Genomic DNA, 21,203 nt, shown 5'->3' with positions numbered 1-21,203 from the left:
AGTCACTGTGCTACATATTACTGATATTGTATTTATTTCCCTCCCACCCGCACCTCAAGCAATCATGTAGTCTTCATATCTTGTAGAATTCTTGTGTAGTTGTGGTGCGGTACATAGCTCTGTCAGCACTTTAAGTATTGTCTTCTAATGATTAAGTGCAGTACTGTGCTAAATGGTTGATGTAATACATTGAACACTGACTATAATAAGCAAGGGACAAGACCAAAGAGTCCTTCATGGACAGAGGTTCTTTACATCAAGGGTTCTTCTAAAGGTTCTACAATTTGTCTCAATGAATTTTGTTTCTAAAAATAACTAGAATTGTGATTAAAAAAAACAACACAAACGCTGAAAATTCTGTGCAACTAGTTTCGCATTTAATGTATGCTTCTTCAGGCATGAAATGTTTTGAAAGTAACGGATGACGTCTTTTATTTTAAAACAACAATTACGTCATTACGTAACGTCATAAATGATATGCATCATCATAACAATTATATATGACAGGATCTAAAAGATACATGAGTCTCTAATGAAACTTGAATTAGTAAAATAATAAAATAAACTAGAGACAAACAGTCATACACATAATTATATTGTTATAAAGGATATACAATATATCAATTTAAATTATACAATATATATGTAAGATAATAAAACTTATCCTGGAAAACAATTATTTTCAATTCAATAATATGAATTACATGCAAATAATGGGTACAGCAATTTGTAGTCCCATGGCTCCTTCATTCGCTTCCCTTTTCATGGGTAAATTAGAAAAAGATTTTCTTCAAAACGAAAACTTTATTCCATCTGTTTGGTTTAGATTTTTAGATGACATATTTATGATCTGGAACCATTCAAATGAAGAACTGAAAAAATTTATTGATCACCTGAATCATTTTCATCTGACAATTAAATTTACTTATACTGCATCAAGTACGCATGTTTCATTTTTAGATGTAAATGTAATAAAAAATATTGATAACACTATCTCTACAAATATTCATATCAAGGAAACTAATATCCACCAATATGTGGAATATTCTTCATGTCATCCCATGTCATGTAAAAATGGTATACCATATAGCCAGGCCAAAAGATACCGACGCATTATTTCAGATGATTGTCAATTACAAAATTCTTTGAATAAATTACGAACTTATTTCCAAAATAGAAATTATCCTACATACATAATTGATTCTGCACTGAACAAAGCCTTTAATCTTACTCAACATGAGGCTTTAAACACAGCAGAATGTAAAATAGAGAGAGATGTAATTCCTTTCACAATACAGTATAATCCTTCATTACCTAATATAGGTTGTATAATTAATAAATATTATAGTCTCCTAAATTTATCCAATAAAACTAGCATCAAATCACTTTTCAAAATTAAACCAGTTCTCGCTTATAGAAGACCCAAGAATTTGCAAGATTTTTTAATCAGAACTAAACAGACAGAAAATTAAAAAATACACTTTTTGTCATCTAAATGTAACAGACACCGGTGTTCTCAATGTGCAAACATAAGAGAAAGTACTTCTTTCAGTAGTGCTAATACAAAAGAGGTATTTTCTTTACGCGATAACACTAACTGCATATCAACTGATGTGATTTATTTAATAACCTGTAAAAAATGTAGCATGCAATATGTTGGACAAACACTACAACAAGTTTCTAAGAGAATGAATAATCATCGCTTTCATATAAAAAATTATAGAGATCCTCAGTTTTCCTCTAATGTTTCAACACACTTTAACACCAATAATCACTCTCTACTTGATTTTTCTTTCATGCCAATAGATATTGTGCATGGTGACATGAATAGACTCATAAAAGAAACTTATTGGATTCATAAGTTAGATCCTCTGTATCCTAATGGACTTAATGCTAATGCACTATATAAAATTGTATAATTTAAAAATAACTATTAGTTTCTCAGATCAAATTTTATTGTACAAAAATATATTTCATGTATTTATTTGCAAAACTTTCTCTGAGGAGCTCAGCTTTAGTCAGCTGAGGAACACATTTAAAATCCCAAAAGAGTATTCATGTTCAACATGTTTCTTACATATTAAGGATAGTTTTAAAGAAAATTGTAATGGTAATATCCATGTGTCCTTTATGAATAGATGTTCTTCATGTGAAATCCTTCTAAATTTCACGCTGATAGGAAATGTTTGCTTCCCACTTCAGGTATGTTGTGTCCTTCAGAAGTCCCGTGGAGCCAGTCAGATTAACAGAGAGAAAATACTCCCATACTGTTTTCTTTAGCTCAGTAAGTATACTGAGTTACGTTTAATCATATGCACTTAACGAGGGAATAATTATTAGTCAGATGCTATGTGCATGAAATCGAAAGGACAATAATTACTGTAATTATAGTTGAAACTTACTTGGCATATAGCTAGTTATTGATGTAACATTTCTTAGTTGAATATATTACCCACTTACATTAACCATATTAATGTTTGAAATTTATTTCTGTTACATCCCAAATTCAGCCCTCCCATGAAATCGAAAGCATATTTTTCCTGTCTTTATACCGTATAAGCTATATAATAAAAATAGTATCCCTGAAAGTAACTCTTCCAAGGTACCATTATATTTACCTCCTCTTTCCAACATTAGTTGACTACCACATGCCGAATGTAACTCATTTTAAGCCTTCCCTCTGTACAGGCAACATCATGTTGACATATGTCTTGAAATCATTTTATTTCTGCATCAATGGCTACCATTGGCCTGCAAAGTTGTTGGTTTTTTTGTATGTTAAGCATTGATAATGTTATTAGTAACTGCCTGTATTTTTCCAATTATTGTGGACTTTGTCGCCAACTATGCAGCTTTATTTTAATGTATCTGGCTGTAAGATGGTATGGCTTTGTATCAGTTGTGTATCTTGTATTCTTTAACGTTTGCTATTTTAAATTTCTTCTCCAAAACCACACTGGCTTGGAGCTTCTTGTCATGAATGGCTTTCATATTTAAAACAACGATGCCACTCCACCTTTAATGTGGCTGCCATTACTAAAAGTAAAAAATTCAATTTGTCATCTGTTAATAGTTGCTATTTGTAACTTCTTTTTTTTAAAGGAACCCACCCGACTAGATTCAGTTTCTCTTTCAAGGACAGGTTAAAAATCATGCTAACCAAACTTTGATTTAAAGATTTTGTGTATGTTTCACATTGGACCAACCAACTACAGCTGTTTTGCATATTACCAGTGAACTTAATGCAGGTTCTTGGTTTGTGTTAATCAAAATCTTAGTTCTACCACATAAGAATACTGGATGTCATCTAATTCACAGTTCAAAAATTCATGTATTAGCTTCCAGCTAAAGAATAATGACTGCTAACATCAACAGCTAGTTTTCTGTAATACACCCATAAAATTACCCTCTCATTTATTAATATTGCTATATCACTAACATTCTTATACAGGAGAGAGGATAAAGGTTTAGTAATGATATGTAACAGTCCAGTCTGTCATTTCTTTTCTTTATTTTTCATATCATATAGGTTCATACTATGCTGTTCTATACAGAAATCATGTTGATGCTTGTGTATTCCATATATATTTGCATATAAGTTGAGTTGAACTGCAAACTGGTCATAGCTAGATCACATAATGCACTGGCAGATCAGGGTCTATGCAGCTTGCTAGGAGTAATAGTAGAATAAACAACATAGACACTGATCTGCTAGCATGTTATGCAGATCTGTCTCTGTTGTGTTTGCAGTTGGACTCCACTTATAAGCAAGTATAGATGATATTGCCATCTTAGGATGCTAGGTTAGGTGCACATGAATCATGGGACCCATGGGAGATTCCATTAGTGAAACAATGCAAGTGATTTTGACCAGTTCAACTCAAAGTACAAACATTGCATGGTTCAATTCCTTCAACTTTTAGCATTTGTCTCGAATGTCAGTGAAGATGTATCATACCAGATGTATCTCCTGACAGTGATTATTCACTCTTTGTCACACTAGTTTCTTTGAGAGAGGCCCAAAATTGTGCTCGCAAGTGCTTGCTTAAATACATGGAAAGCAGCCATTGAGACCTATGAAGACTCTTCCTCTCTATGGAAGAGGCAATGAAGGATACATCCCCCCTAGCCTTGGTTTCCTGGCTCTAACTTTGCATGTTCTGAGATCTCATTTGATCAGATGCATAATTTGACACATTATTTAGGTTGTTGTCAGGCTTGTTGGCTTTGGATTCTTGAGTTTTTATCTTTGAGATTCGTAGAAAAGAAAACTTATTCATGTGGACCAGCTAGTGGTTGTCTAGTCAGACCTTGTTGATGCCAGGACAACCAAGTCATTTACATTGACTTAATGCTTTGGCTGGATTTTGCCTGAACATTGTTTTCAAGATGGAAAAAGGAACACATTTTCTTTCCTGTTAGAATGAGGCTTCATGGCATTTATGTTCTGCAGGATGTTTTTACTCTTAACTCAGAGACCCATATCACAACATCCTCTGCAGTTTATTCATCTCTTATCTGTTCTCCAAGCATTAATGTTATAGGGTAATGTATTAAATGGAATAATTAATTTTCGTTGCTAGGTGTGTTTCTTTGAAACATGCCCAATCACTTTATGATTTGCCCTCCCACACCTTCCTTTTTGTGCAGACATTCTCATTGATGTATACAATCTTAAACTGAGGTACATCTAGTATATTGGTAGCTGTGGGGTGGAGAGGTAATTACAATGGTTACCTTGAATAATTTCTTCACAGAGATACTATTTCTATAGTCTGTGTGATACATAGATGGTAAATATAAAAAACAATTGTTTTTCCAGAAGGGCTTGTTAGTGAAACTTAATTCTTAACATTTATTGTGATCAAAAAATTATTGTCAGTAAAACATAATTTATCATACAAAATTTCCTTTGCAGTAACAGTAAATGTCTTTATCATTGTCAGTGTTGATTTTGTGTTTAAGTATTATGATATAGTTCCCAGAGGAGAAATATGTGTCTATTAACCATGAAAATTTACACCAATCAATGTCATTTTATACCGATTTAGACCAATTAAAACAGATGAACTTCATAAAAATACACAGGTTGATGAGTGTAAAACAGTGATGGAACATATTGATGTACCATACTGACAATTTGCAAGCTGATAATTAATATTTGATATTGTCAACTTTTTATCCTAATGAATATTTTAAGATGATGGTTTTCTTTCATTGCATTTTCATTTTCATTGCAGGATTTAAGCATGTTTGTCACTGTGTTCAGCTCCATTGATCAGTTTCCAATGAGCAATGTATACAAGATTCAGCATGTGGGACAACGTGTCTCAACACAGCTTTTAGGAGTTCTCATGGGGCCCACATGTAAGCAACTTTTACATCATTTCCTGTATAATTTGTGACTTGCTAATTTGTGCCTTTGTTGCTTGTGTGAAAGAGTCTTTGGATCACTGTTACCCAAACACAGTAAAAAAGATTTTTTTCAGATATTGCTTGACATAATAGTTAGCTTCATAATTTTTCAAGCATTTGAAAGGAAAAATTAGGAAAATCATCTTGTTACAGCTTTAAAAAGGTTGGATTTCGAAGACAGAAAATTATTTGATTGATTGTGAACAAACCTGGAATTTAGGCACATATAATCAAAACCTTAAAACCTTATTAGTTCAGTACTGAGTGAAATCCATTTATAATAATGATGTGATCTTGAACCTGATAAGCTTATCTTGTGACCACTCAAGAAATTGTATTTTTGATCCAGTTTGAGTAAACATGGTGAAATAGACTTTAGTCATCATGATCTTAGATGAGCAAATGAATGCATGTTGATTTGGTGATCTTGCTTCTAATTGGCTGAGCTTGTGGCATTCTTAAATGACGGATACAATTTTGATCAAACTTGGTAAATAGGCCTATATGATCAAGATATCCAGTGAATTTTATTATCAACAAGATCTGCACATATTAATCAATTTCAGTGAAGTTAGAAATAGTTATGAACATGTGTGCTTTTTCATTCATTTATTCCCTCATTTAACATATTTCTCCCTCTCACTAAAGGAAAGCAGGGAAAGTAACCCATGATTTTAACCATTGAAATTCACAGGTTTGTGGTTACATACTTTGCAGAAAACAGATTCATTCATTTCACTAGAACAGCACATACAAATTAACAAAATACATTTTAGGGATTAAATTGAACAATTTTTAATTTCTAACTGAAAGAAAACTAAAAAGAAGTATAATCAGTTGCACTATAAGCCACCTTAATCTTGTGTTATGGCTGATAAATCAATACAGTAGCAAGACAGTTCTGTATAATGATGTGTTGTGGGTTTTGAGAGGACTGTGAGAAATATTAATTAGATGCTTTGATTTTAGCGACAATGTAAAGCGGCAGACTAGATTAAACAGTGTGCATTGTTTAATTAAAAATCAGTATTTCTTGATACAATTCAAGATAATTGTTTTTTTCTTCTAATATTGATTTAATTGTAATAAGAAAATTATTTCTTGTAAAGGATGTTTAAGTTTATACGTTATTTGCAGAGAATTATTTTGAAAAACTTTACACCAGTTGAAAAGTGTAAATATTTGGAAGTAAGTTTGTTATCCGGATGAATTGATTTGACAGTCACTATCTTCAGTTATTTAAAATATTGGTCATCTGTAAGTCTAATCATGTGCTTTGAACTTTATGGCATTTCATAAAGTCACTCATATCAATGACACATCGTTTATATCTTTTAACATTCACTGAGCATTAACTTAGGGTTTTTCATATATTTAGTGCCATGAATTGCAAATTAGTTGAAGTTTGTATTTTGTAACTTTAGCATTTAATAGAGGAAAAAATTGCATTTCTCTGAAAAATGATTGAGCATTTGCTATTTATATGTTATCCACATGCATTGCCAGATTTAAATATCAAGGGTAAAAAAGCAATAAAATATTGATAGTATTTAAGTCTCATTAGCAGATAGCAAGACCTAGATATGTGCATTATTATTCCAGTGGCAACTAAATTTAGATGGCATAAATGATGTGAAGGTTTTTGTTAAAGTTTTGGAAAGTCTATACACAGAACATATACAATGGTCCTCTTGTCATACATGACATAATGTTCAAAATAAAACCCCATGTTATAAAATAGTGTGGCTTTCTCGTGTAATTATAGTGTTACTGTGGTATTTTAAAGCATGCAAAGAATACCACCCACCAGAATTGTTCAGTTACCAAAGTATTGCTGGGCATACAGTACACGGGATGTATTATCGCCCACATAACCAGGAGCTTGGACGACGGTATCCCACAGTGCTTTTTGTGTATGGAGGGCCACAAGTACAACTAGTCACCAACTCTTTCAAAGGCCTGAAGTAAGATACATGACATTTTTTCTCTCCCTCCCTCTCTCTCTCTCTCTCTCTCTCTCTCTCTCTCTCTCTCTCATTGTTATGGCTGCTTTAACAGCAGTAGTTAAGTGGGGCACCCTAGGGACAATAGGACTTAGCATTAAAAAGACCCCTGGGCAACTCTAGGGACAATGGAAATTTAACATGGAGAAAAATCGTGGGCAACTCTAGGGACGATGGGAATTTAACACAGAGTTTGGGTCTGTCTAGGGACAAGGGGAAATTAACATGGGAATAGAGTTTGGGCTTGTCTAGGGAAAAGGGGAATTGAATATGGGATTTTTTTAAAAAAAAAAATTTTTTAAAATTTAATTTTAAATTTAGGCAATGGAAAGGCTATCTCTTTTCGAGAAATATGGCTGGCCCTGAAAAGGGCCTTTGGGTTTTCTTCTGCTTCTAGTTTCTTCTTTTTCTCCACCAAGTTCTTATTTTATCTCCAACACTCTTTCTCTTCTTTTCTTTCTTTTTTTTCTCCTGCTCTTCTTTCTTCTTCTCTTCCTCCTCTTCTTTCTTCCTCTTCTCATTTTCTTCTTCTTTTTCAATCTTTTCGTTCCATTTGCTTATTCTTATTCTTTCCTCTTCATCCTCCTTCTCCTCCTTTATCTCTTTCATGACACCACTAATCTTGTCCTTTACCTTTTTTAAGTTATTAATTTCCATCTTTACACGATGGGGACTATAGGAATAATGGTCTTCAACCAGTCTTATCAACATCTGCTCCATCATTCCTAAGTTGTCTAAAACGTCTTGTAATGTTTGTATTTTGTCCATTTGGTTAGAAGCCATCTTCTTTTTTTATTCTTTGCAGAATGGTTTGAACGACGAATACTGTGGGTTCTTATACTTAAAGCGCGTACGTGAAGGAAAACATCCCCCTAAAACGTAAAATTGATCTTACCTAGATCATGACCAAACAACGCGCGGACGTGAAGGAAAACATCCCCTACTTTTTCATTTCATATAATAAAACCCAAACTATACTCTCCACATACGCTAAGAAACAATAAACAAATCCATAATCTACTATCCACACAATCGTACGTGAGCGGGTACAAACACAAACACACAAACACATACGCTAAGAAACAATAAACAAAATCCATAATCTACTATCCATACAATCGTACGTGAGCGCTTACAAAACCCAAACTATACTCTTCACATACGCTAAGAACAATAAACAAATCCATAATCTACTATCCACACAATCGTATGTGAGCGGGTACAAACACAAACACACAAACACAAACACACAAACACATACGCTAAGAAACAATAAACAAAATCCATAATCTACTATCCACACAATCGTACGTGAGCGCTTACAAAACCCAAACTATACTCTTCACATACGCTAAGAACAATAAACAAATCCATAATCTACTATTCACACAATCGTACGTGAGCGGGTACAAACACAAACACACAAACACATACCCTCACACTATCTTAAAAAAGAGTTAGTGTCTATATTCACACTACTCTACCTACACATTGGCAAATTGATGGTTATTTCTTTTCTAGAGTATTGGGTAGCCCTGAAAAGGGCTGGTTTTTTTTTTTTTTTTTTTTTTTTTTTTTTTTTTTTTTTTGAACTTCATGGACACCTGGTTAATGGTGGCACCTTCCAGGCCTGGCGCCACATACACATCTTATCCCCCAGTTACTTTTTACTTTTTTTGGGGAGAGAGCAGAGGCAGGATATGTCGCTTCAGAATCCCAATTTTCGCTCTCTGGGATTCTGAAATTTATTCTTCTTCTCTTCTTTTCCTTCTCCTCCTCCTCTTCTTTGTTTCTTCTCTCCTCCTCTTTGTATCTTCTTTCCTCTTCTTCTTCTTCTTTATATCTTCTCCCCTCCTCTTCTTTTTTTCTTCTTTCCTCCTCCTCTCTTATCCTTCCCTCCTCCACAATGGCTTCCGCGGCCAGTTCATTCAACAGGCGCCTGGCATATTCCAGATGCACATGAAGTTCCAACAGTTTAGACAGTCTCGTGTTCATTTTTGGTGTTGATCAATCAACAAGGGTAGCTAGACTGCCCAGCGAGTGTCAATTTATAGTGAAAGCGCGGACGTGAAGGAAAACATCCCCCTAAAAAACATAAAATTGATGTTACCTACATCATGACCAAAAACAACAATGCGCGGACCTAAAAGAAACACTCACTCACTTTTTTATGCTACCCATCACTATTTTAAAATTTTTATAAATCACTTCAATAGACTATCCACATACGCAAAGCAATCCAATCTAACCTCAAATCTACACCTCAAACACCAAATAAAGACATCATTTTAATCTACTATCCACACCAATGTACATGAGCACTTACAAACACACAAACACATACACTCTCACTATCAATAAAGAGTTAGTGTTTATATTCACACTACTCTACCTACACACATTGGCAAATCGATCGTTATTTCTTTTCTAGAGTATTTGGGTAGCCCTGAAAAGGGCTGTTTTTTTGTTTGCTATGGCATTCTTTTTTAGTTTCTAAGAATGCGATGTCCTCTGAGGATAGACTTTCTGGCGATAGGTCTGCTTCTTCGGAAAGAGAAGAAGAACTCTTTGGTGTCGATACGGCAATCGACAAAGCCTCTGTCAGCTTCAGGTTGCTGCTGTTGCTGCTGTCTCTGAAGTCTGTACTTCTCTGTCCATTCTTCTTTCTCCCTGTTCATTTCTTCTCTGAAGAGCTCTTCTATCAGGTCTTCAGTGACTTTTAACATTCTCACATTCTCTATTTCTTCTGGCTTCGGTATCAGACTGTGTCTGACCCTATGCAAATTCACGTAGGCTTCGTTGAGTTTAGCTAGTTTGGAGCACATCTTCTTAGGAGGATGAGTCGACAATGGATGGTTAGACTGGAAACAACCCGGTTCTTAAAGTCAAAGCGCGGACGTGAAGGAAAACATCCCCCACACGGTTTTTGAGTCGCAACGTTTAGTGAGTGTCATGAGAGGGATAGTAAGAAATGAAAGAGCATCAATCCAACATTCTTATAGCTAAACAAAAGACAAAGGCATTTTTTCAAAACACAACATTTTTTATTCAAAAATCACTTAACACTAAACAACAACTCTAACATTTTTAACAATAATCCAACATCATAACATCAAACAATTTTTTTCAAAATACAACATTTTTTCCACAGTCTCATCACATTCCATCTTTAAAGTTTCTCCACTAGGTAAAGAGGGATAACAGTCTTCCATGGTTTCTAGTAATCTAGGATGACTTCTCTCAATCTGTTGATTTCTATGGTATTATCGAATTCTGCATACAGGATGACGTTCACCGTTTCATCAGGGTCTCGGTCTTTAAACTGAATTTCCACACGAATCTGACCGGATTTTATAGGGTGGAAATGTCCCTCGTCGCTGCCTTGGTCTGGAGTGAAATCGAAAGCCCACAAAGCGTAGCCTCCTGCATAATCCTCGTACGTAATACCGTGACTGGTATTGGTTCCTAACTGTCCGGTGGCTTCGTACAGGGACAAGTACAATCTCAAGTAATTCTTCTTGGTAAAGTCAGGTTCGAAAGGTCGGGTACACAAGGTCTTGCCATCGCGACTGACTTCGATTTTGGACACGCCAAAGTGTTGAAAGTAGAAAGGATTTTTTTCGGCAGCTCCGTTGAAGGCTGTATTCTCGACGATACCAACGATCAAACGTTTGGGTAACTGTCCTTGGAACAGATGATCTTCGATCATGGATCGCTGTCCCTTGGGAATGGTGAAGGTTTCCACATCCACGCGTCGTATGGGATACTTGGCGGTCGTTCTGCTCAACGTCTGACTGATGTCGTTTCCCACTTTAGGTTACACTTCCACACGGCGTACGTAGAGTCTGGCTTCTAGGATTTTGGTTTTGTAACCGTCACTATCAGCCATCAAATGGAAAGCGGCACTGCTACGATTCAGTCTCAGGCGGACATCCACCCCGTTCAGCAAATACTTTTCTTGCAACCACATGTCCAAATGCAAACGATCCATCAGTTCTAAACTTGTGTCGGCTCCCATGATTCTCTTTCTTTGTTATACAAATCCATCATTGTTGTCTTTCTTTTCATCAGTTTCCAATATTTCAAACTTGGTAGGTTCGTCAGCTTCCCATACCACACAGGCATTGAGATGAGTGTTCTTGGCATCTATTCCGTACGTCAAGAGATTTTCCAGGTAGGCACGATAAGGGTAAGTATCCATGCTGCTACTGACCAGTTTGTTATTCAAGTACAAGTCCACTCCACTGAAGAAGGAATGCATGAAATTGTTGACGGGAGCTACTGCTTCATCGTCTATAGCACCTCCAGTCTTATCTAGAATTTTGACTTTCAGGTACAAGTAACTGCTATTCAGATCGATGTAATCTTCGGGCTGTCCTTTGATTTCAAACTCGATGGGAGCGGAATCGGTCAGTGAGGAGACGGGGTGAAATTCCACCCACTGGGATTCTTGCATGGTCATCATGGTGGGGGGCATGGCAAACAGATCCAGTTCCGTCTTGGAACAAGCGCAAGATTCTCGGTGCATCATTTTTTTGTCTCTTTTCTCAATAATCGAAAACGTCTAAGTCTCGAACGGTTCTTCTTTTCTTGGCCTTTCTCGCTTGAAGTCTGGTGAAAGGGTGTTTTCTTCGTCGTCTCTTTCTGCCTTGTCCTTGCTGAATGCCTGACTCGGTAGCGTGCAGGGCATTTATAGGTGTTTCTCGTTGGCTTAAAATGTCTTTGCCCGTTTGCAGCAAGACATTTTTGCCTGCCCTCATGAAGGCTTCTTTAGGGTTTTGTTTGTCGATGATGACATTTTGGAGAAATTCTTTGCCTTGCGTCAGTGCCGCATCTTTCAAGGCGTGCAATCCGCGTGTCACCATCGGTTTCAACACCGGGGCCACCAAACGAAAGGCCGATTTTAACATGTCTCCTAAGCCGTGTCCTCGCTGTCGAGCAACCCCTCGGTACACTGGATACATGACTTAAGAGTCATGAGAGAACCGTTTTCGAAAATGGAGTTTCACCGTGACTTTTCCTTTGGTGAATGGAATATTTTGTCCCAGATCTCCTTTTATAGCAATGTTGACCGTGTCCAAATACGACTTACTGACAGGCAAATAGTGAGGATGGACAAATTCGCGGTGGACGTGGTAAGTGTTTCCACCTTCCTCGTCAGTGTTCGTGGCAGAATCCACTTTGAAAGGAATGACACGCAGTAACGGTACGGAGGTGTGTCCCACCACGTTGTACTCCACCACATCGGAATACACGAACATCAAATTCAGTCCTTGGTTCAGTTCTACCGGGGCACGATATAACTTGCTAAAAGACTCGTTGTCGTAAACGATGGGTAATTCGTTTTTCTTGATCATGGTCTTTCTCATGTCCATGTCTCCGCCCAACATGTCATACAATTCAGGACAAAATAAAATGGACAGGATTTTACTCCGTTCAAATTTCATCAAGAAGCGACGAGCTGCTTTGTGGTACTCCATGGTGACATTTTTGTTGACATGCTCCAAAGCTTTCAGAAACACGACATTAAACCTGGAGGTTATGGTGCTGACCAAATGTTGACCACTAAAATAATAGCCTGGGGGAATGAACAAGTGATAGGTGTGTACTTTTGTGTACGGGTTTTCTTGTCATATTTGACATTGCTATCCATCCACTGTTGCATTTGCTCGTCATGAACTTCCACATCAAAAAAATTTTGATTGGGAAGGACATTGAGGACTTGGGTCGGGTGAATCATTTCTACTAAAGCCACTTCCCAATGGGCTTCGTGATCTACCTGGATGGCCTGAGGTAATTTGGCCGTGTAACAGCACAACGTGTTCTTGGGAAACACCTCCATGGAACTGTCACTGGGTAAAGTTAAGTAAAATTGGTTTTGGTGACTCATAATTCCAGAGTTCTGTGTCTGTCCGAGGGGTTACTGGACGTCAGAGGCGTGTCTCCGCCCAAAATGGGGTTCTGGTTGTGATTGAAGTGGTGACTGGCACTGGCACTGGACACAAGGTTCCCGGGGTTCCCGTTCGAGGTGAATTTCAGGGAGGGATTAGGAAGCAGGTAACCGATGCAACTGCTCAATAAAATGGTCCACAATTGTTTGTCTCCTTGTTGCAAACTCAAATTGGCGATGGCTGCCCCGATGACACAATACACCACGAAGATTTGGCAGAAAAAGACGATTTGCGTTTTAGGCACACGTTCTCCACACCACACCCACAAGGGTTGTTTTTGTAAATCTTGCACAGAAGAACTAGGTGAAGGAGGAGTGGTCAACGTAGCTGCGTCTGCTGTGTGAAAGGGCATGATGGTCACTTCTTTTTATAGTCGATGACTTGCGAAGCGTCGATCCAAGAATCGAAACTGGGTGGATATCCTTTCCAACGTACTTTCACTTCTTTGACACGTCGTTTGCCCACTTTACGGGTTCTGCGTTCGAGAATGCTTTCGATGTCGTACACGTCGTCTTCTTTTTTGGTGACACGTTGTAACTCGGGCAAATAAAACGTTCCTTTGAGCACTTCTCCGTTCATGTCTTCCAATTTATAGACGGCAGGATGACGGCCATGCACTCGTCCAGTGATGCGAAACAATTCGGTCGTCCAGTTAGGTAAGTAACCTTTGTCGAAAGTGCGTTTGGTTTTGCCAATGCGCACCCAAAGCTCGTTATTACGTTGTGCATGACATGAAAGAACTTTTTGATAATATAAACATCACTCGTATTATCGAGTTCTTGAAAGCCGTAAATATTTACTCAAAACTCTGACTTTTATGCTATCACCTTGTGCAGTTTTATGCAATATATATACCGTCCCATTTTAATACCTATTCATCTTTTTTACATCTCCCGTTGATCGGGAAGCTTTATTTTGCACCGTTACCATCTTACCGTTTTTAATTTCAACCATTTGTTCTTTTATATCGCTGGTCGATATAGAACCTTTTATAAGTTTTAAAAGATTATACAAGTAACACTTTGTTTGGCGCTAAATAGCCTAAAAGTGCTGATGCGCCGTTAAAAAACAAACAATCAATCAATCAATCACTTTTCTCAGGGACAGCCCTCGTCGGGGACGTACCAAACAGGCTCTCAAACACCAACACTTCGTTGTCGGGAGTCATGTCTTGCGGGGCACGTTCGATGCTTCGATGGTAAGATTGGTTGTACGCTTGCACCAGGTGCGGTAAGATGTCGATGTACTTCAGAGTGTGGTGATGCGTAAAATATTTCCACATGCGTTCTTTCAATGTGCGTTGAAAACGTTCCACGATGCTGGCTTTGGTTTCGGGATTCTAGTGGTAAAAAAATGAATGTCACGTTTCTTTAATTCTTTTTGGAAAGCTTGGTTCAGAAATTCGGTGCCTTTGTCCGTTTGCCATCGAAGAGGGTGACGACCGCTTTGTTTCAACACCCGTTGCAGGGCTCGCACTAACTTGCTGCTCAATTTGGAAGTCAAGGGCACGACCCAGGCAAATTTGGAAAAGACGTCGATGACACAAAACAAATATTTGTAGCCACGATTGTAGCTGGCCAAATGAGAGACATCGGCTAAATCGGCTTGCCATTGATGATCAATGCCTTCCACTCGGGTGCGACTTCTGGAAAACTTGCGTCGAATGGGTTTGTGTAAAGTGTAGGTAGCTTGTTCTTGTAACCATCGTTGCACTTGAGGTAAACGGAGACTTTTCAGTCGCGTTTTGGCAGCACAATACAATTTTTGAACTCCTGCGTAACCTGCCGGATGGGAGGGATCGTAATAAATGCTGGCTAAGACTTTTTCCATTTTTTTGTGTTGGTTGGTGTGTTAATAAGACACCCACTCTTGGAGGATGCTACTCTTTTTCTCTTGGGGTATTTTCTTGGATTGCAATGCTTTGCGTGTGCGGCCAGCAATAGGTGTCGAAGAGGAGAAGGATGTCTGAGCGGGGGATATCGGTTCTTGTTTCACTTCTGTCTTCACTTTCTTTTTCTCTTGTGATGAAGAAGGGGTGGCCATCATCTTTTTAATCCATCCAATTCTGGAGGTAGGTGGTGTTGTTAACTTGCGTACTTTTTCTGGTGGAGTTTGAAACCCTTCCTCTTCTTCTCCTTTTTCTGTCTTGGTCACGGGTACTGGTGGTACTGGTACTGGTACTGGTGATGGTGCTGGACTTTTCATCAAGGTCTTAAAATCTTTCAGAGTGGGTAGAGCTGTTTCGTCTAAAGCTTTCTGGTGAAAGAGTTGCAGTCGTTGCAAGAGTTGACCGTACTTTTGCGATTTTTCTGTTTCGGACAAATCTTGGCGATCCATCAAGGACTGCAATTCGTGTTGTAACTGGGACATCTCGCTCAAATGGGGATTGGGAGGTAAATGCGGGGTGCGTTGTTCTTGCCATCGATGGTATTCCATCCATCGTTTGTAAGGTACTAAAGCTAGTTTTCGTCCTTCCATGGGGTTGTCAGGGGTCGATTCTGAGATCTTGGAACTTCCGAGGGCCTTTTTATCTTGCTCCCACCAGTCCTCCCAACATGGTTCCCAAGACTCCTTTCAGTATGGGGCCTAACAAGAGAGGTAAAATACCTCCACGTTGCACTAACATCTTCTTTATTTGACGATTGGGAATTTTCTTTTGAACCATTTGGCGAAGAACGTGACGATGTTTGCCTAAGCATTGTTTCTGGTGTTTGGACAAAGGGATCGTGCCTTTCAAAACGTTCAAACAACATTCGCACACGGTATCGATGACCTCTTTGTAGGCTGTTTGAATGAGTTTTTTTCGTAGGGGTGGAGAAGCTTTGGACAGGACAGATAACATGTCCCCATGTTTGGCTAAACGTGGTGGCAGTCCTTTCCTTTTCTTTCCTTGGGGTTTTCTGGAGGGTGACATCTTTGAGTCTTCAGGAGCACCAAAAAAACACTGATACCCGACTTGGTCACAGGCCTTTTTTATACTGGAACGCGTCGCCACTGATTGTCTTTACGTCGTATTAGTTTGAGGACAGGCATGACACGTCGTGCAGGTGTACGTAACGGACTAAATCGAGCCAGTTCTTGCTTGGACAAATCCAGCAAACTTTGTAACATGCCCGATCTTTCTTGAACTTTGATTTTGGGAGAAGGTACTTTGTGAGCAGCAGCCAGTGCCACTAAATTGAAAGGTCCTGCCACTGGGGAAGTTCTTTTGGGGGTCATCAACGGAGAAGTTCTTGGTGTGATCAACGTCTCCAAGTACTCTTCAGTTCTGGGTGTCATTAACGGAGAAGTGGACAAACGTGAAGCTGCCGGAGACGCAGTCACCGCCGTGGCAGGTCGTGGTTTGCGAGTGTAAGGTTGCGTCCTGGCCGAAGTGCCTCTCTTGCGACTAGTTTTCTGTGGACTTTTCTTTTTCTGGGGGCTTCTTTTCTTTTTCAGGGGTGGTGGTGGTGTCTGGTCAGAGGAGGGTCCTGCCACTGGAGAAGTTCTCCTTGGGGACCTGGTCTTTTTCTTCTTGGGGCTTCGTTGGACTTTTGTCTTGGGGATAACTTTGGGGGCATTAGGATCCCATCTTAAGAGTGAGCGAATGATGACCCCTCCTAGAGTACCGCTCCCTCCAGGTTTCAAAATGATTTGTTTTTTGGTTTGAGTGTCGATGCGGGGATCGGCCAGTTGGACCAAAGCGACTTTGTTTCGATCGAAAAAATGTTTGGTTTGATGAGGAATCTGAATGATTCCTTGGAGTAATTGACGTGCTGTCACCGTGAACCATCGTAAGACTTCTTTGAGACTAGCTTCTAAGACACGAGCTCGTGTTTGTGGATCTTTTTCTCGACTGATGCCATACAAGGCACGAATCAATTTGACGGGAAGATGCGACTGAAGGGACGTCATGTTCGCACTGAGAGTGAGACAGACGAAAAAGGGTCTGAGGTGTTTATAGATTTTTTTATGGGGAGTGAAATGAAGTCGAGGACGGAGACGTGTACAGAACAGGCCCTCCGTCTTGGCACCAGTGGTGAAACAAGTGGGTACGAAATCGCAAATCCTCGGGAGTCGTAGGTTTCAAATCGACGAGTAAATAGGCGTGTGGAGTTTGAGTGGCATCGTCGTACGCCTGAGTCAACCAAGGCGTTCCTAACTGTTTGGCTAAGACTTGCACTTGCGATTTATCTCGAGGGTTTTTAAACAACACCACGTAATGCGCATTGAGACTGATGGTGCGATGGGCTTTACTTTGTTGAAACAAATTTTGGGTGATGTAAACGACACTGGCATTACGGTGATGCCCTTTGCGCGTGAACCACAGTTTAATTTCTTCTTCGTCTTCTCCTAACATGTCGTCGAAAATGACCAAATGGGTTAGACGGGAGTCAGAGACGATGCCATCGTCTTCTTTAGGAATGCCTTCCACAAACACGATGGAATCGCCTTGACTTTCTCGCAAGAGGCTGTATGCCGATTGCCACTCTTTGTAACACCACACGATTCGTTGAGGGGGTCGATCGATCAAATGATGTTTATGTTCGATCAAACGTTTGACGAATTCGGTTTTGCCTGAACCGCTAGGTCCAGCAGTGAGCATGTTAAAGGGATGGCGAAGATACAAAGCCTCCCAACTGGCACGATCTAAGTGTTCGTCGATGACTTTGACAGTAGAGGAAGAGGGAGCAGAGACAGCAGAGGTAGCCATGGTGTGAGAAATGTCACTTGTGACACGAAAAACAAACAAGACAAGAGTTTATATACTTTTTCAGAACACGTTTATTGAATGTTTTTTTCAAACATGAATACGAAAGACAAAAAATACATAAAAGCCAAAGGCTTAAGTACAAGAATAAAAGGCACATGATAACCATGAACGTGGAATAAACACAAGTGTCTGTACAACATGTTTTGGGTAAAGTTCTAACCAGTTCTATAGTAGGGGATAAGGTCACACAAGTGTCCTCCCGAAAGGGTCTTTCAGGCCTGTCCACGACAGTCCCGTCCTGGGTGACGGGTTCTTCTGGCACCGTCACTAACACAGGTTGAAAAGTAACTTTTTTCCTTGAATAACTCTCGTGCATACTAGGCCACCTCTTGTGTCCAAGCCTCAAAACCCTGGTCTTGGTGATGTCCAACATTTGACTCCTAACCAATCTGGTTTCTTCTTCGTCAACGACATGGTAAGTTAATGAACAATGAACTATCGATCTTGCCTAGGGTTCCTTTTCATATACAGACCAATACCGACGTGACCGTACGGTAAGGTGAAGTGATTGGGAAGTCGCACTCGCTTCTGGTATACAATTTGATAGACTTTTTCCAAGGGTCGACTGACGATGTGGTGAGTGGGTAAACGTACAATCTTGTTCGGTTGATAGGTGGTCACTTTAAAGTTTCCATCCTCTCCCGATTGCAAGGCTTCTTTCAATACCCCAAAGTTGACCACTCGACTGGTACGATGATTCAGAGTCAGTCCTTTCACTTTGCACGTCGTGTGCACTTCTCCTTGTTTGTCCCGGTATTCGTAGCCGTAATTTTTGGGACCACCACTGACGAAACTTAGAATCTTGTCGTCGGGATGCTCGTCTGTCCAGGCTCCTAAACGGTCTCCTTCGATGTCAGGGTGCTGTTGACTCGGGTGATGGATGTAAATGCAACTGTCTGTGTCAAAGTACAGGACGCGTTCTTCTAACAGTTCTAAAGCTTCGTACAATTTTAAGCGAGCATGAGCTGTCACGTAAGCCGCAATGATGACATTTCCAAAAGGGTCGTCATGTACAAAGTCCAGATCTTCTTCGTAATTGACCAAGATCAAATCCTCTTGAACAACATCCACGTGTTTCATGTATTTGGTCTTGTCGTGAATCATCTGGAAGTAGCGGGAAGGTTCTGTCAAATATTCCGTCTTGGGTAAACACGGTCGTTGTGCCATTTTACCCCACAAGCAATTTAACATCACTTTGGCAAACGATCGCCTGCCTTCGTTTTTTTTGATGTGGTCTAAAGAGATGCCTTCTTGTTCGTAGTATTTCTCTTTGAATTGTATTTGGTCTTCGGGAGTGTGACACCAGGAAGGATAGCCGCTGGCTTCTTGTTTCAGTTTCAAAAAGGCATCCACGTAGTCGGCGAAAATGCCTTTCTGAGTAGGGTCACCCGTGTGGTACTGTTGTGTCTTGGGAAAGTGGCAAATTTCGTACACTTCTAACAGTTGGTATCCCATGTCCAGAGCTTTGAACAGTTCCACGCTGACCCAGGTTCCCGTCAAGGCCCGTTCTTCCTGGCTGTGATGGCAAGGTTGGTCCTGGTTGCACGTTTCGGCACAAGTACGGCACAAGGGAAACATCAGTTTGCCTTGACAATGGTGAGGTAAGACGGGATGGTATAGGTTCATGGGAGGCAAAACTTTACACTTGATCAAGCCTTCGTATTGTCGAATGTTTTTCAGGTCGATGTGTTCCGTCAGCAATTGCGGGTGCCCTACAGGAAAGCGACAATATTTGCACACGTAGGGATACAGCGAACACACGTCCAAGTATTTGATTTCTTCTCCTTTCTCTTCGTCGGCTTGGTACAGCAAACAGGTGGCATTGGTCCTTCCTCCGTACAAACAATCCCTCGGGTTCAGTGGGTCCATGAACTGGTAACTTTCCACGAGGCGTTTAAACTCAGGATCGGTTTTCATACGGTGATCGTATTCGTGTTCCCACATTTCCACCACTTGGTATCCTTGCTGTTCTAGCTTTAGGCGTCGCTGACAAGTGTCCTGGTACAGGTCTTCCATGGTCCGTTGTAAAAACTGATTTTTAGTGTCACGGTCAGGGTAGCGGACGGGACATCCGTGAAATAAGCAACCGTTAAACTCGTACACGATCTTGGGGTTTTCTAAGTCCCAGCCATCGACCGAATACGTTCCGATGGTCTTTTCGCCTCCTCCTTTGCAGGCATGCTGAATCCATTTGTCTTCCTTGTCGCACAAGTAATGTAACCAACATAGGGCTTTGACCGAGTATTGACGCTTGACATAGTGGGTCGTTTGAGGACTGATGACAGCCACGGTGTTTTCAGGCATGAATCGTTGGCGGTACACTAAGGAACACGCTTTGGCAATGGTGCAAGCTTCTTTCAAAGGATCGACTCCTCCGTGTTCCATGAACAGTTCTCGAAATTTTCCACAGCAACGCCGTAAAATGTCCACGTCGGAACGACAATACTTTAACATTTCTTCCTGAAAGTCGAAAGGGTCCGAGGCGTGAGCTTGGTACCAAGCGTAGAAAGCTTCTCGTTGTTCGGTACGCATGTTGTCGGGGTCGTAATAGTGAGCCTCAGGCAAATGGGGTAGAACAGCATGTTGATTGCCTTCCGTATTGAAAAAGTGTGGAAAGTACCCTTTAGCCATTTCTGTCATTCCAAACGTTTTAGGCATTCGGCTCAAAGGCATGGCCAAGTAACTCATCGAATCTTTAAACTGTACTTGTCCCACTTGCATGAAAATGATTTTGGCTCCGTTCAAAATCACTTTAGGACATTCGGTGCCATGTTCCGTATAGTACCTCAAAAGAAACTGTCCATCGTATCCGGAGAAATTGTGAGCCATCACTGTGGCATGACGATGACAATCTCCATAACGTTCGATGTCCTCTTGGCTCCACGTCTTGTCGATGGGGTCTAAGACCCATTGGGCAAAATCGGCTAACGTGTTTGGTCCCCAAAAGATTTTTTCATGCCCTCCGGGAATCTTGCTGCAGTGAGGGCAATGACTGAAGATAGGTTCTTGAATGCACTTCTCGCATGCTCGATGAGCCACGCAGAAATTAGGAATGTGAATGCCGGTCTCTTGCATGCATTC

At 39.9% G+C, this 21,203-nt stretch overlaps 1 protein-coding gene across 1 annotated transcript in view; it reads left to right on the top strand.

Moving 5' to 3' along the window:
* The window catches only part of LOC149794205 (dipeptidyl peptidase 9-like), a 78,213-nt gene that overhangs the window by 29,651 nt on the left and 27,359 nt on the right, over positions 1-21,203 (top strand). Inside the window, exons 11-13 of the mRNA XM_089968312.1 lie at positions 2,203-2,284; positions 5,241-5,367; positions 7,202-7,379. Coding sequence (XP_089824438.1) covers positions 2,203-2,284; positions 5,241-5,367; positions 7,202-7,379 — 387 coding nt within the window. The remainder of the gene's footprint in view (positions 1-2,202; positions 2,285-5,240; positions 5,368-7,201; positions 7,380-21,203) is intronic.

This window comes from Sinohyriopsis cumingii, chromosome 8 (assembly GCF_028554795.1).
Source record: "Sinohyriopsis cumingii isolate HCF-2022 chromosome 8, ASM2855479v2, whole genome shotgun sequence".
NCBI classification, from domain to species: Eukaryota; Metazoa; Mollusca; class Bivalvia; order Unionida; family Unionidae; genus Sinohyriopsis; species Sinohyriopsis cumingii.
Note: the sequence above shows the minus strand (reverse complement) of the source record. Positions and strands in the feature narration are given on the sequence as shown.